Source organism: Columba livia, chromosome Z (genome assembly GCF_036013475.1).
Source record: "Columba livia isolate bColLiv1 breed racing homer chromosome Z, bColLiv1.pat.W.v2, whole genome shotgun sequence".
Classification (NCBI taxonomy): Eukaryota; Metazoa; Chordata; class Aves; order Columbiformes; family Columbidae; genus Columba; species Columba livia.
In genome coordinates, this window is record NC_088642.1 from 32,667,911 (window position 1) to 32,684,514 (window position 16,604).

The window sequence follows — 16,604 nt, forward strand, 5'->3', positions numbered from 1 at the left end:
TTCATTTCATACTCAAAATTTCCAATGTTATTACAACATTAAACACTGTCAAATTCCAGAAGCTCAGCTTCAAGACCATGAAGTAAAAAAACACATTTACTTTACAGAATGCATTTATGATTTAGACAGGTCACAGCTTATCCTGATAACTGATGTGCTATGAAACTGCAAATTCAGGCTGCAGCACAATTCCAATCACCTTACCTCGGGGACGTGGGCAGTGCCTTGCCCTCTGACCGCTGGGCTTCTAAAAGTTGCTGGAGTTGGTTCTGTAGCGTCACACGTTCCACTGTCTGCCTGCATGAATATGTAAGACTGGTTACCTTGGAATGTAAAACTGTCAGCATCAGTAAGCTACAGGATAACTGATACTACCCGTTCAATTTTGCATACAAAACCAAGTCCTCTTCACCTAAACTTTACATAAGAAATGAAAAAATAAATCACAAATAATAGCATAAACAGAGAGTTTGTACTTGTCTCTGAATCCCTGTGGACATTTTGTGATCACTGTACAAGATCAACTGAGAGATGCTTACTTGTCACAGATTATTTATTATACTTCATATAAGGACACATGTAGGGTCATAAGCAGCGGTTCACTGAAAGTGAGTGACTCACAGAAAACAATAGTCCGGAAACAAAGATATGGCAGAGCAAACTTAGGGCCAGTTGGTTCTTACTTGTTTGTGTAAAGGAAGAGGAAAGGGCCAGATTAAGAAGTCACATTCTACATTTGGTGGCTGGCTTTTACTCAGCTAAATAATAGCTCTCTCCTTTTCTATCTGCAAATTAACTCAAAGACAAGCCTTTGCTGACTGGGAAGAGCTCATCTAATCCTCTTCACCTGAAAGATGGAGCTAACTATGACCTCTGTGTTTTCAGAAAATACTGAAAAACCACATCTGTTTGCTGCCCAGTCTTACCAAAGACCCTTCCTGTGCTCTGCACCCACCTTATGCTCAGTAGAGCTGTACCTACTGCGGTCTATCACTTTCAGTGTGGTGCTGTGATCTACACTACTTCATAAATAACTTTTTAAATTTAAAAAAAAATTGTAATAGTAGATATAAATCATTAGTAATATGAAAGTGACATCCATACTAGAAACATAGAACACAATCTCTGCTGTCCTGCAACATAGTTGTTTCCATAGCAAGGACTCACTTGAACAAAATAACCTGCAAACCTTCAAGTAGTTATACGAAAATGAAGGAATAGATCAATTTACCACTTAAAGTTCTCCCTCTCATGGCTCCCATCCAATTTTCACCTTCCATTCTAACAGCAAAACACCCCTTTAGCTTGTCGACCACCCAAGACAACATTCAATCTTGTTCAGTGACCGGTGAGTTCCATTGTGTCTGAACACCGCATTACAGCATTATTGGGAAACTACTAGAAAACAAGAGACTTAAAACTTTTGTTATTGTACATATACTATCTTTCACCTGGAATACAACAAGTGTATTTGTTTTTATTTACTGGTGCTGATCAAGCTACCATGTGAAAATGACTTTTTATCTGCTTCTTCCAGGCTCCGCTTCTGTTGCTCTAGAAGTAATATGTTTTTAGTACTTTAATTCTTGTTGGATCTGCAGAAATAATAAAGTTTTTCAACAGTGAGCTGGACGATTTCCTAGCATGCATGCCATCAGCAGAAAAGTTAGCCGAGTTCCAAATGCAGTCTTTATGACTGGCAATGTCAAAGCCAGAAAGAATCCAGATGACTTTTTGGACTAGGGGTTGCATTTGCAGGGCTGGCAGAAAACAAACATTTTACTTTCAACATATCAGAGTGGACCTGAAGAGTGCTACAAAAATAAAGGTGGGATCTTGACATACTGCCTTGACATCCCATTTTACAATACAACTGTGTTTTATGTAGATACTTCCTTTAATTTTCCATCTTCCTTCCTCTTGCCTACACACTTCCTTAGACTATTTTAAAATTACTCCTATCATCTGTCAACATTGGTTTACTTCGCAGCTCCTAAGATAGTCTCTTTTAAGAGCCAGGGAAATTTTCATTTGAGATTAGATTGTGACGCAATTTATCTGCATTATTTGCCTTTTATGCTCCCTTCAACTTTTGTTTCTAAACATCTAAATAATGTACCTAACAGCTTCTTATTCTTCTAGTTTTAATGTAAATCTCTGACACCTCTTCTGCTGAGTTAATCTTGTTATTCCACTCACACATTTTATTTTGCTAAAAGAATTACAGTTTCTTCTATTTTCACAGTTTAACTAGTAAATCGTTCACATAAACCCACACAGCTTTCCAGCACTATTCCTGAATATATAACATCCACATATGTATCTGAGATAACATTGAAAACAAGGGATCACAACTTCTTGGAACAGCAATTTTGCTAAGTATTAAAATCAGACTGATACAAGATCACTGCAGCTTCAGAGGTAAAAGGGCCTACTTACTTTATGATATTTAATGCCCAAATTCTGAGTGTCTTAGCTTAAACAATGTTCACACTAAGTAATGTGTAAAGACCATTCTGTGTCTGCTTAGACAGTTGTGGGCCCCAGCTACCTCTTAATTAAATCGAGGAGCTCAGTAACTGAACAGGAAACAAGCTTAAGCACAGAGCTCTACTGGTATCTGTCATAGTATGTTCCCTTGCTTCTCCATTTTGTTTCAAATAAAACAAGAATGGCCAGTCTACAAAGCAGAAAGTAAAACAGCTAAACTAAGTAAAAAAGAGATGAACATTGTAAGTTTATACTGGGTTTCTTACTATATATCAGTATGACACCTACTACTACTTCTACACACGCACACAAACACAAGCCAAACAAACCCAAACCAGCAACTTCCACACACCTTACCATACCACTACAATTATTTTTTACTCAGCTGATTTTAGAGCTATTCCTATAATGTTTGAGGAAATGGATTTTGTTTACAGAGCACAGAAAGGTGGTGGCAACAGAGGATATTACTGCACTTTTTCATCTTAGCTTTGACAGGTTTTGGCTTGATAGTGTATCAAAAAGATCAAAAAGGTCTCATTCATCAGTTGTTTTGCACATGTAGGTCCCTAAGTGTTGGACAGTGCATCCCGTTGGAAATGGAGGTAGAATAGTCTGTCACCAAACCACATTGTAAAAGAAGTCTAGGGAGGTATTAATTTTATGTAATTAGTTCTGACTTGTTCTCTTCAGGCCACAAAAACCTAAACAACACAAGTCATTGCTGCTACTGTAATCAGTGCTAGAAATCATGTATTTGTGCAGGCAGGAATTTTCTGCACTGGCAACTAAGGGTTTTTTTTAAGCAGATGAAATCAGTGAGAGAATAACTAAGATTCTAAAGCCTATGGAGACCTCAGGAAGTAAAATGAAAGCAAATATTTTGTATACACTTTGTGAGAAAATTTTGTGACTGTCTTCAGCATTTTGTTTAGATCAGAAAGTCCTACTGGATTGCCCCAACTTCTATAATTAGCAAGAGATGCAAACCAAAGCTTTTATTTTGAAGACAGCAAGAGGAGTTTTTCTGGGCTACTTTCCTTTTTACCTATGGAAAGAATTTCTTGGTTCCTTCCCTCTCTTGGGGAAAAGTCTCATTTCTTCACTCTTGTGAAGATTTGATGGAACATTTGTAGTTACCACTTATTTCATTTTTTTCAAATATGAAAGCTTTTCTCTCTGAATGGAGACTCAGAAACAATTCAAAAGGTTTTGCTATACTCCTCTGTATTTGTCATCTGAGCTACTTTGGATAAGAGCTGAAAGATGTGAAAGGATTTTATTGTTTTGGTTTTGTGACTTCTTTTCAGCAATGGCTCCAAATACTCTGCTGGATTGGGATAGCTTCTATTGAGAACTGCTCTGTGTTGCCTTGATGACTGGAAGAGCTCACAAAAAGAGAATGAAAGATGGTACTTCCTTCTTTGGTTTAGGACTTTCAAAGGTAGGTCTTGATAGGTGCTGGTCTAAGATAGCTTTCTGCACTGATACTGTAAACTGGACTTTCATCTGTTGCCATCTGATGCTTTCAGGATCTTCAGAGGTGCTGTAGCCAACAAATTCTCCTGTTCTGATAGAGATAAGGCCCCTTGAGGAGCTGACCCAGGCATATACTTTGTACCATCCTTGGATTTTTATGCAGGATGGGGCTGCAAAACAGGGCAAGAGTCTTCCTTCATCATCCCCTATGGATCCTGAGCATGGGCTTCAGAACATGGTCCATTGCTTCTATCAGAGCCACTCACGTCCTGAGGTTTGCAACCCAAATAGCCATACAGAAGCTGTTCTTTCAAGCAGAAAATAGAATACTTCACTTCCTCACTAAGCTGCAACAGGGTTGCACAAGAGACTCACATCGTTTTGTAGAAGTGGAAGAAAAGGCGGCTGCTGCTGCTGCACTTACTGGAGCTAAATCCGAAGCCTGAAAAAATAGACTGCTGAAGGGAAGTAGATTTAACTCCAGCTGAGACAGGCAAAGGAATGCATCAGGAGCCAGATAAGAATAATTTAAGTGACGTACTATGTATGCAGTCTGTGAGGTGATAGGAGGGGGACCTGGAAAAGTGTTAATGCTTTTGTTAGGAAAGTCAGAACTAGAATACTCTAGGGGGGAAACAGCCCGATGGCTGACATAACAAGTCTTTCTTCTCCATATTAGAGGTAACACTTACACCAAGTATTGGCTGAGCACTGAAATAACTGAAACATGGAAAATCCGTGGTTGCCATTTCTACTTCCATGTATGTGTGTTTTATTTCTGCTGAGTTATGGGGAAAATACATTTCAATATATATTGGGATGAGTCAGGTGCTGATACAGGCTACTCAGGAAATACCTTATGTTCTGTTTTTTTTTTTTTTTTCCTTTTTCACTGTTGTTTTGTATATTTTAGTCTTTCTCGGCAAATGAACCAACTACCAGACACCTGGTATTTTGAAATATCCAGTGAACAGTGTCAGACTGTAAAACTATGAAAACTGTGAAAATTATAGTAATTGTTAGTTCCCTGTTTGTATTTATGAGAATATAAATGTAAAAGAAGACTGAAGATACCACACAGAGAAAATGCCTTTGCAATATAAAATGTAGAGGCACAAATGTTAAAATAAGCATACTTAAATGCAGGAACCTATTGTGTAATGACAGAGAGGACTGCTACTACACACTTTTTTTCTGTAAAAACAACACAAAATAAATGCCTGATTATACCAAAAGAGTAAATTAACAATACAGATAATTTTTACCCTTATTTTCAAGACCTCCAGTTTAAAACTAAAAATTGTATGACTGTAATGTGTTGGCCCCAGCTGGCAGCTGGGGCCATGCAGACTGTCTCTCACTCCCCTTTATCCCTCAGTGGGAAGGGGGCAGAAAACAGGAAAAACAGAGGCAAAATAATGCATTAGTCAAGATAAAACCAGGGATATCACCTGCTAACTACTGAAATAGGCAAAAGAGGCTCAACTTGGGGAATTTTCAGCGGTGCCCAATGACACGATGAGGGGCAACGGGCACAGACTGAAACATAAGAGGTACCATCTAAATATGAGGAGAAACTTCTTTACTTTGAGGGTGACAGAACACTGGAACAGGCTGCCCAAACAGGTTGTGGAGTCTCCTTCTCCGGAGACATTCAAAACCCATGTGGACACATTCCCATGCAGTCTACTCTAGGTGAACTTGTTTTAGCAGGTGGATTGGACTAGATGACCTCCAGAGGTCACTTCCAACCCCACGCATTCTGTGATTCTGTAATTTAACTTAATTCATTGCCATTTAGCATAAATTATTGATTCAGGTATTGGGAAACAAAAAAGGATGCACATTTAAAACACCTATTCTCCCCTTTTCCAGGCTCAATGTCACTCCCAGGTTCACCTGCACTCCAAGACCCTCTTTTCCTCCATTCTCAGGCTTCACTCCAGACACCTTTCTTTCCCTCTTGTCATCACTCCATGTTACAGCCAGGCTTTTAAGTGAGGCAATGAGCAGCACAGGTCAGAGCTTCTCTCTGCTGCTCCTTCCTTCTCACTTTTCCTTGTGCTCTAGTGTGGGTCCTTTAAAGGCTGCAGTCCATTTGGGGAAGCACCATCTCTGGTGTGGGCTTATCGACGTGCAAGGTTCTGCACCTGGGACAAGGCAACCCAAGGTATCAGTACAGTTTTGGGGATGAAGAGATTGAGAGCAGTCCTGCCAAGAAGGACTTGAGGTTACTGGTGGATGAAAGACTGGACATGAGCCGGAAATGTGCGCTTGCAGCCAAGGAATCTGACTGTATCTCAGGCTGCATCAAAAGGAGCATGGACAGCAGGTCAAGGGAGGTGATTTTGCCCCTCTATTCTGGTGAGGCCCCACCTGGAGTCCTGCATCCAGCTCTGGAGCCCTTGGCACAAGAAAGACATGGACCTGCTGAGGAGGGTCCAGAGGAGGCCACAAAAATTATCGGAAGGCTGGAACACCTCACCTATGAGGACAGGCTGAGAGGACTGGGGTTGTTCAGCCTGAAGAAGAAAAGGTTTCAGGGAGACCTTAATGTGGCCTCTCGGTACTTAAAAGGAACCTATAAGAAAGATGGAGACAGACATTTTAGCATGGCCTGTTAGGTTGAGGGGTATTGGTTTTGACTAAAGGAGGAGAGATTCAGGCAATGAGGAAGAGTTTTTTTACAATGAAGGTAGTAAAATAGTGTAACAGGTTGCCCAGAGAGGTGGTGGATGCCCCATCCCTGGACACATTCAAGGCCAGGCTGGATGGGGCTCTGAGCAACATGATCTAGTTGAAGATGTCTCTGCTTTTTTGCAGGGCAGTTGGACTAGATGACATTTGAAGGTCCCTTCCAACCCAAGCTGTTCTATGAGTTTATGATCCATGCCCTGCAGTCCTTTCAAGGGGTGTATACATTCTAGCATGGGTACTCCAAGAGTTACAGTCTCTTTGAGGATCTGCCTGCTCCACCATGGTGCACTTCCCACTCCGATGTTGCTGTTTCTCATTTGTCACTCTTCTGTTCCCTACTCCTCTCTCACATTTTCTGTCCTTTCTCAAATATGTTTTCACAAAGGTGTCAACTACTTGGTTGATGGGCTTAGCTGTGCCTTGCAGTGGGTCTGTTGTGGAGCCATCTGGAACCAGTTGTGCTCAGCAAAGGGCAGCCCCTCACCTGTTCTCACAGATCTCTTGCAGCTCCCCTGCTAACAGTATCTGGTGATTTATATCCAGTACAAACACTCACATGCTGTTTGCATAAAATGATATGGTCTCCTCTAAACATGGGATTGTCAGAACTCATTTTCATAGCTTGTGGTAGCTGCTAAGTTCTTGATAATTTATCTAAGGTGAAACAACATCAGGTCAGTGCTGATGGTTTCTAAGAGTCTTATGAGTCTATTGATGTGCTAAGTGACAGTAACTGCACCTACAATAAAAGCAAGAAATTGTATAAATCCATGTTTTAAAATAACAGGCTCTTTACAGAACATTTATTAGAAACCATACTAAAATACTTAAATCAGCTCCTATGAAATAAAAACAAAACATATTTCCTGACTAGCCATTATAGGCTTTGGTGACTGTTCAAGTCCAAAAAAACTCCTCCAACTACTATTTCCATTATTCCTCCCAATATCAACAACCAGCAATGCAATTGGGAAGATGCACTTAACTGTACACAAAAGCATGCTATGTGAAGAGAAATTATGATTAGCAATGATATTATCCAAATGTATGTAAAGGTAAAAGGGACTGGATCACTTCATTCATAACCCTTTTCTACTCCCACTTACTTCATCTATGTTCACAGAAAACTGCCACAAAGAGAACAGCTGAAAATCGAGCTGCTAAGGTGAAGGGGCAAATGCTTGAGAGCAGGAATGATTGGAGAAATAAGGTAGAAATAGGACCTGAAAATGTCATATATAAGAAGAAGAAAACAGACAATGCTAATTAATTGAAGACAAAGTAGGTATTGTTTTAAGAATGATCCCTCTGCTAATAACAGAACACTTACTCCTTCAGTTGCTTAGTTAGCTTGACAACTTGAGAGGCTAAAGACATACATGTCTCCACAACTACTAAGTAGCGGGAACACATGGTGTGCCCATGTCGCTCAGCACTTTGTGAGGGTTTCTCTCCCATGTGGTTTTGCATGGTGACATTTGCTCCATATTCAACCAATGTCTGTAAAAACAAAAAAGGAAACATTGACATCTGTAAGTGTGTCTGCTGTGAATTCCAGTCAACCACAAGAACTGCTGTATGCAAAGCACTTCTGAATAAAATGCTTGAAAATGTAGGTCTAAACCAATTTTTAAAAATCAGTCACTGACCAGTCTGTATACAGCTTGAACTCAGAACACATACCGCTAAAATCAAGTGCAAGGATAACACAGAAGAATTAGCTGTGCTTCAGAAGGACTCTTAAAAAATCCCATCTTCTTCCTTCCTCTACCCTCACAGTTCTACTCAATTAATTTGTTTTCTGTTCATTTGTTTGTACAGCATAGCATGACTTGTAGCATACATACAGTGAGTGAGATCACCACGTGAAAACAGAGGACTTACATTTAAGCACCTATTGATTCTCTCCTGAGCCACAGTAATAAACTTTTTCAGATGTACCTGTCTATGCATTACTAAACATTGCACTAAATTTGCACATGGTACACCTCGAAAAGACGACACAGGCAAGTTCAATGTAAAGGATATCAGTGCTACATAATGTCAGGGTCCAGGGTACCATGAACACATTGCTAGACAGTTTATAGAGGGTGGTGATGAGCTGTAATGTCTTACCAGGTCTCATATCTACTGCTTTTGAAATTGCCATATTGCAAGGTATTGCAATACACGCTTAGAATCTCATTTTAGGAATGTTTTTGCTACGATATTTGCTGACTCCTTTTGTGGTTTAGCTCTCGACATCCTTCCATAGCAGAATCCCTAAATTTAAGACATTTGTTGTGGCACTCTCAATGTCCTAATTCCTTAGCCAAGTGATATTTGAATATGAAAGGTATGGCAGATACCTTCCAACAGCTCCTCTAGGTCAGACAGGCACAAATTTCTTTTTGCAGAAAAAAATCTGTACAACAGCATTTTCAATCTGGTTAGGGCTGGTTTTACCTTTTTCTTTTCTTTTCTTTTCTTTTCTTTTCTTTTCTTTTCTTTTCTTTTCTTTTCTTTTCTTTTCTTTTCTTTTCTTTTCTTTTCTTTTCTTTTCTTTTCTTTTCTTTTCTTTTCTTTTCTTTTTTTTTTTTTTTTTAATGCTGAAATAAGTCTCATTGCTTTGCACTTCCTTGGTTATCCCCAACTTTCTTTTAAAGAAATTCTCAAATATGTGTCAGCTTTTAGTCTTTAAGAAAAATAATGGCTTATACGCTGATGTATACCTTTTGTTACTCACAGTACTAGCAGAGAACCCTAGCTTGTTGGAGAACTGTCCAGGCCATGAGCCTAACATCTGAGTTACCTCTGGGACTTGAATCCAGAGTGTTGTAAGGGCAAAAAAAGTTCTGTCAGGCAGACCTCAAGACATCCAGTCTTGAGGACATCTCCATCTGGAGAGCCCAGAATAGGACCTAAATGTCCTCAGTAATGTTCAGATGCACATTGCTCGTAATACTCCAGAAAAGATTTTGAACAAAATCATAATGCATCCAAAAATTACAGCGTCATCAACATTACACATACAAATGCAGAAGAGGAATTGCACGGCTGAGATCTTGGTTGACTTATCCAAGCAGAGCTGGTAAGCCACTGAGGACTGCAGTGGCCTTGTTGACTCAGAACAGCAGTCACAGAGACCTTTACATCTGCTGACAGATGTCTGTCTGGTCTGTTAAATCTGTACAGAAAGGAAACTTATGAACAGTCTTGTACTGCATCTCATGTCAATAAATTTAGTTCAATTTTCCAACAAAGAAAATAAAGGAGAGTTGTGCCCCTACAGAAAGCAATCTTATAGTTTGGAACATGATAGGAGTGTTACCTGCTCATAAACACCGCGAATGAGAGGGATGAGGAATCACTGACAACCTGTGACCATCCACCTTTTGTACCATTACTTAGAATCTCCCTGCCTCTTATTACTTCTTTCTGCTTACCAGGTTATTCACTATACATTGTTTTAAATTAGACTATAAGCTTACTGAGGAGATGATTTAATTTGTTTCACAGCACAGCAAAACATCACCGACAATTAGGACTGTGATGTGTTAATGAAGTGATATTACTAACACTGCATGTTTTTGTTGTATTTTCATGAATTATTTCTTTCTCATGGCCTCACTTCAACATAGAATATGTGTTGATGTGCATATTTATGTACAATAAAATGATCTTGAGAATTTTAAGCCATTTATTAAGGCTCATTCTTCATCAGGAAAGCATGGCTTTTCTTATTTTGGTTCAGTTTTGTCCATGAAAACAGCCTGCATGCCGCCACTCTGTTCAAAAGTATCTGCTATCATTTCTCCTTCAAATGCATTGTACATGTTGATGAGGCATTGTTGAGTTATCAGCCCTAAACACACATCCTACCACAATGGTGCTCCTCACTGGTACAACATAAACATTTATTCTATCCACTTTTTTTCCAACTGATCATTGCAATTGTCTACAATACAATAATAATAAAAAAGTAGGTTTAGCATGATGATTTATTGATTTTTTTCTCATAAGAGTTTGTACAGGGTCCATTCCTGACATGTTTAAAAGAAAGACACGTCCCATGAATGAGAAAACACAGATGGTCACATCATCCAAATCTATTTGACCTCATTCTCTTCCAAGTCTATTAATTCAGCTCAACTGTCACTTCTTTCTCTTTTCCTTTTCCTTTAATTGTGTGACATTCTCAAACTGGCTTTTATGAAGTAATGTCTTCTCTGTGTCCAAATATACAAATAAACTGGTCTAATAATAATAAGCATCAACATAACAGTGTGCACAAACATATTTAGCTCTCTGAAGAGGTCAGCTAACGAGAACTGATGAGCTGTATTTCTTTTAGAGTTGAACTAATATTAATCTTCTGTATTTGCAGTGGTCTAAGAGGTGTTGTGGACCAGTCCATGTGTGGTAACAGGATTAACGTATTTACTGATATATATCTGAGTTCTCAGACTCTAAGAATTACTGCTCCTTCTTAGGCATGTTTTCCTTCCCTACTTGAATAGATAACTTTGATTTCTGTTTCTTGCCTTTCTGTCTTATGGCTATTTATTCTTTTATCTATTCTTCCCCAATGACTAATTTTTTTCTCAGATACCTTTCTGCAATCTCCAGGAATAATTTTATTATTATTTGTTCTCCAAACAGCTTTTAGTCAAAGTCCCAACAACACCAAATACTGAAAGGTGCTCTTGTGACTAACAGTACTAGTAACTTTGATGGACAGAGGGTACATCTGCAATTCAACGAAAAGGTGAGATGCTTCACCTATCTATCCAGTTCAACCCTACAGCTTTTTTTGGTATGTCTGCATGAAACACCAGTACTGTAGAGAGATATCCAAACTGGTTTACTCAGATCTGTCTCCCAAAAGTACTGTAGCTGTGTAAGCCTTCTCAGCAGGACAAATCACACTTTTCAGCAGCTCTGTACAACAGAACTATATTGCTTTCAGTGGCCAGGCTGATTGAGAATTAGTTAGAAACCATCATCACACTGCATTATTTAGCATAAATACATTCAAAGATTACAAGTCTGGAAAGGATGGTTTAATTAAGGTGGAAATCCTTCAACATAGAATAAACTTATCTGTTAGACGTTCCTCAATCTAGAGAGCTACAACTACTCATTGGAAAAAGAAACAGAAGAAAAATATCAGAATGGTAAGACAAGTGCACATATTTACACTGGCTGGCCTTTTGTAACATAAATACATACACATAAGCTGCTTATGTATAAATAATATAGTAATGCTTTCTTCTTGCAATACAAGTTACTTCAGGCTAATAATAGCACAATAGAGAACAGAACCCAAAAACCAGGGCTTTTCATTACTTAAGTCTGAATCCTACTGGTTTAAAGTTCTTACTTCTAGTATATTTTAATGTATCAATAATTATTCCCATTTGTAAGATCTCCTATAAAATTTTAATGGTCATTGTCATCCATGTTTGATGTAAAGAGGTTTCTGATATAGCTATCAGTCTACCTGTATGCATCCTAGATAGCCATGTTGAGCAGCTATGTGAACAGCAGTATTTCCATCCTGGTCAACTTCATCCAGTGAAATCCCTTGTTCTTGCATAAACTGAAGAAGCCATAGAAGAATTTTCTCCTAAGGGGGAGGGGAAAGAGATGTCATGAAATATAAGAAATAATGAAAAGCTAAATGTACTAGAGGAATACCAGTGCTGTCATCTGTTACTAATACCGTCCAACAGTTCCTTGTTTCTGGTCTATTTTTTTTTTTTTTTCCCAAGGAAATAAGCCAAAATACTTTGTTTTATAAAAAGACAAACTAGGAAAAAATCTAGGTACTGTAACATATTCTGAGAAATTGGAGGAGAGGGAGAGGGAGAGGGAGAGGGAGAGGGAGAGGGAGAGGGAGAGGGAGAGGGAGAGGGAGAGGGAGAGGGAGAGGGAGAGGGAGAGGGAGAGGGAGAGGGAGAGGGAGAGGGAGAGGGAGAGGGAGAGGGAGAGGGAGAGGGAGAGGGAGAGGGAGAGGGAGAGGGAGAGGGAGAGGGAGAGGGAGAGGGAGAGGGAGAGGGAGAGGGAGAGGGAGGAGACCTGAGGCAGACCAGCCTGTGTGTTAATCTGAAAATCAGTTCATGAAATTTAGTGAAAATTCACAAGCCTCTTTGGAAAATTAAAACAGAAGTATGTGCAGATGACAGAGCTGACCATGAAATCTCTTTAACTTGAGCTCTCTTTGTATTGACTAATGGATCATTCGTATGTGTCTCCATCTTGGGAAGGATGGGGAGACTTAGACTGCAAAACTTGCAATTGGAAGTCTTGAAGCCCAAACTGAGATACGAACTTTTTTTTTTTTTTTTTTTTTTTAAGATTGCTTTTTGTGTGTATATGCAAGTGTAACATACATTTATACGGGAATTCTTTACGAACAATGGAGAGTTTATATATGTGCACTAAGTTTATTTTCTTTCTTATTTTCCCCAGCATGTTTATTTGAAAAAATCTCTCTAGCAACCCTCCATGCCTCTCCAGATTAAATTTCATTGTGATCTGCTGAATGTGACACATACTGAAAAGCTAGAATAAATCTATATGTTACATAAAAAAGTGACTACAGTTTTTTCATCTGAATATCTGAAAATAATGAATTACTATCTAGCTTAACACTGTTTTATATAAACACGTATTTTTATTATTTTCCCTTGATATCAGTCATGTTATACTGAGTAGGACCTCCAGTTACAGTTCTAGAAGCTTTGTAGATTCTAATGTTGATGAGGCAAACACCAATGCACAGACTTAACCTGCAGCACTTCAGTAGCTTCAGTGATACAGAAGTACATAATCATCCACAGGTAAGAGTGAAGTATACCTAAATAAAACATATTAAAAGCATGTCTAGGACTCTAAGCAGTAATCAGGTAGGAAAGAGAAATAACAAAAATAAGGAAAGGAAATTCTAGCTAGGAACCTTGTGTATAAACCTCTTTTTGTATAAAAGTGCCACAGAAAATTTAATGTCAAGGAAGAGGAGATGGATCCTCAGATTCTTTTAGTTATCCTACAAATTATTCTGCTCATTCAAGCACATGGATCTCTGTTTACTACTTCAGCAGGCTAGTCTGTCTGGAACTTATCTTCTTCATATTTCCACTTTAACAGCATTTTTGTTTTTATTACAGGGTGAAGGGATAGGTATTTTTACTTCTCCTTGGCTGAATGCCCAACATAGCTGACAGCCAGCACAGAGAGATGACTTCAGATCTCATATCCCTTTTAAAATACTTCTGAGCAATTTCTCCAGATGCCTGTGGTGTTGGCCAGCAGTGAAGGAGCATTACACTATTCCTACGAATTGCTCTTATGTTTAAATAATTAAAAGAAAAATATTTTAGCAAAACTCCTCTGCAGAATTGGAAGACAAGTATAGCTTTGAAATTATATATTACTTTGGAACATAATAGGGACCAGAATGTTAACCATGTTCTGTAATTTTATGATCACAATCAGCATGGAGCAAATGATGCTTTCTAGACAGTCATTTATCTTATCAACACAGAAATCAAGTGCCTGGATGGCTAAATGCAATCATATGTACTTAGGTCTGTCTGTGCATCAACTGATCACAGGCACAAAGTCAGAGGCCTACTCAAACAGTTTGTGTTTCCTTCAAATGACTATGCTTTTTTAACAAACATGTCCTTGGAAAAAAAAAAATCAATATCACACATCACTTTAGTAACACTCACACTATGCATTGGGAAGAAAAGTGTTCTTAGAAGTAGGTTTATTGTCATCAACTTAATTTATTCAGACAAAATGAAGAATAATAAGAAAATTCCTGAGATTAAGATAATGGAAAATAATCACGTATTTGTTTTGTGACAGGAACAGATAAATACTGATGAATTACTCAGTAGATCTGATAATTTTAAGACCTACAATGGTCTTATGTTGTAGCAGTGGTTAACATCCCTCTGATCACAGAATCACAGAATCGACTGGGTTGGAAAAGACCTCAGAGATCATTGAGTCCAACCCTTGGTCCAACTCTAGTCCGTTTACTAGATCATGGCACTAAGTGCCATGTCCAATCTCAGCTTAAAAACCTCCAGGGACAGTGAGTCCACCACCTCCCTGAGCAGGCCATTCCAGTGCCTGATCACTCTCTCTGTAAAGAATTTCTTTCTATTCTAGACCTACAATAATTAAACATTCCTAAAAAGAGATTCTGGAAAAATATCACAATATGTAATTTCTGTTTTGGGACAGGTTGCAGACTTTGGCTCCTTCAGCTGCCTTTTAGAGCAGAAAGAAAACTAACAAAGAAAAATAATTAAATGGACTACATACAGAAGGATTAGCGTAGTGGAGAGTACTGTCTCTATACCTCATCCTAGCCCTATCACTCAATTAAATAAGCTGCCCTTCTCTGTATCCCTTCACAGCAGAGAAATAGGCGTAGGCAAAACCAACACATTATCCTTGCAAAAATGACATTAGACAGGAAGGTAAAACATCCCAAGGTGTAAAAAAAGTGTGATGTTGGGCATTTGTGTATTGAAATGTCACACACTCTTCCCCACTGTGTTCTCCAGCACTACACCACTGACAAATGGTGCAAAGAACCCCTTCTAAATCCTCAGTCATGCTGTAGCTCTGGTTCCCCAAAGTCTCCCCTAGACTCTCTGGATCTGAGGCAACCAATCCATGGCATTCCTTCACCCTCTACCACTTACCTGCGCATTCCTTGCTACCACAGCATCCATGCTGGAAAGAACAGCCCTGTGAAGCTCTTAGGACCTACTATGTGCACCTAAGACTGCACTACCATCTCCTTTCTGTCACATGGTGACTGTGCCAGACACACCTGGTACACAATCTGCCATGTACGCATGACTTAAGCCTGATATGGAGAGGCTTGCCAATAACCATGGTTGCTTCTTGCATAATCCCATGTGTAAGGAAGCCCTTGATAGGAGGTACATTGGCCAGGCTACAGGTTGACTTCAAGTTCTTCTCTTTCATCAAATTAACTTATATGGTCCCTATCTTACTGAAAAGATATAATATCGTTGAGATATCTTTGGAGTGAGGCCATGACATCTAACATAGGAACTTTGCTACGAACTCCCTTTTGCTGCCCATTCTAAATGGTACTTATTGAAGTTGAATATGGTGTACACGACTAATGCCTGGGGAAACAATGGATGGACTGACTCTTTTAGAAAACGATTCAATAACAGGTCTTCCTTGTAAAAATATTACTCCTGTAATTATTCTAAGACCAGTGTTTACATGGATTATCTTTTGTGTACGTAACAGTAAAATGAATTAAAGCTTCGAGGACAGCGCCAACTACGCATATGAATTTCTAGAGGTTTTTTCTTCTTAATACACTTGGGTAAGATAGTCTGGCATCCCTTAATCCCCAACATTCCCTCATGTTTGCAATATGTTTATGGATTATAAAAAACCCCAGATAATTGACATTACATATGAACTTTCTTTGGCATTCAGTTAACTAAGAAAATTTGGCAGCAATTTATATATCACCTTTTTAAATTTCATGGGCGGCTGATTGTAGCTAGTGTTTCTTAACTGGTAGAGCTTCCGTCCTACTCTGAAAATAGTCTAGATAAAGTGTGCCAGATCTATTCCTGGCAGTAGACAGCACAGCTCACTGAAAAAAATAACAAAGCTTCACTGGATTTAGTTTTTATAAATATCTTTAGAGATGAGGACAAAATTGGACTAGTCAACTGACGATATAAGTGTTAAGTTCACATGAATCTTTCTCTTCCAAACTTTTTCTTCCCAATAGTAAACACGCCTCTCTTGAATCCAGTTCTGACCTGGCTCCCAGCCTCCCTATATTCAGTACCAGGTTTACAGGCCAAACCTGCTACAGAAAGCAGGACACTAACAATCAGTATATCAAGCAGTGTCTTAACTTGCACCAGTAACAT

The 16,604-nt window shown here is 38.9% G+C and overlaps 1 protein-coding gene across 5 annotated transcripts in view; it reads right to left on the bottom strand.

The window, feature by feature from the left end:
* Window positions 1-16,604, bottom strand: part of SNCAIP (synuclein alpha interacting protein) — a 93,313-nt gene that overhangs the window by 10,263 nt on the left and 66,446 nt on the right. For all 5 annotated transcript variants that reach the window (XM_065045318.1, XM_065045321.1, XM_065045320.1 and 2 more), the window contains exons 7-9: window positions 12,149-12,274; window positions 7,997-8,166; window positions 205-297 (exon numbers count right to left, since the gene is read on the bottom strand). In XM_065045318.1, the coding sequence (XP_064901390.1) occupies window positions 205-297; window positions 7,997-8,166; window positions 12,149-12,274 (389 nt within the window). The remainder of the gene's footprint in view (window positions 1-204; window positions 298-7,996; window positions 8,167-12,148; window positions 12,275-16,604) is intronic.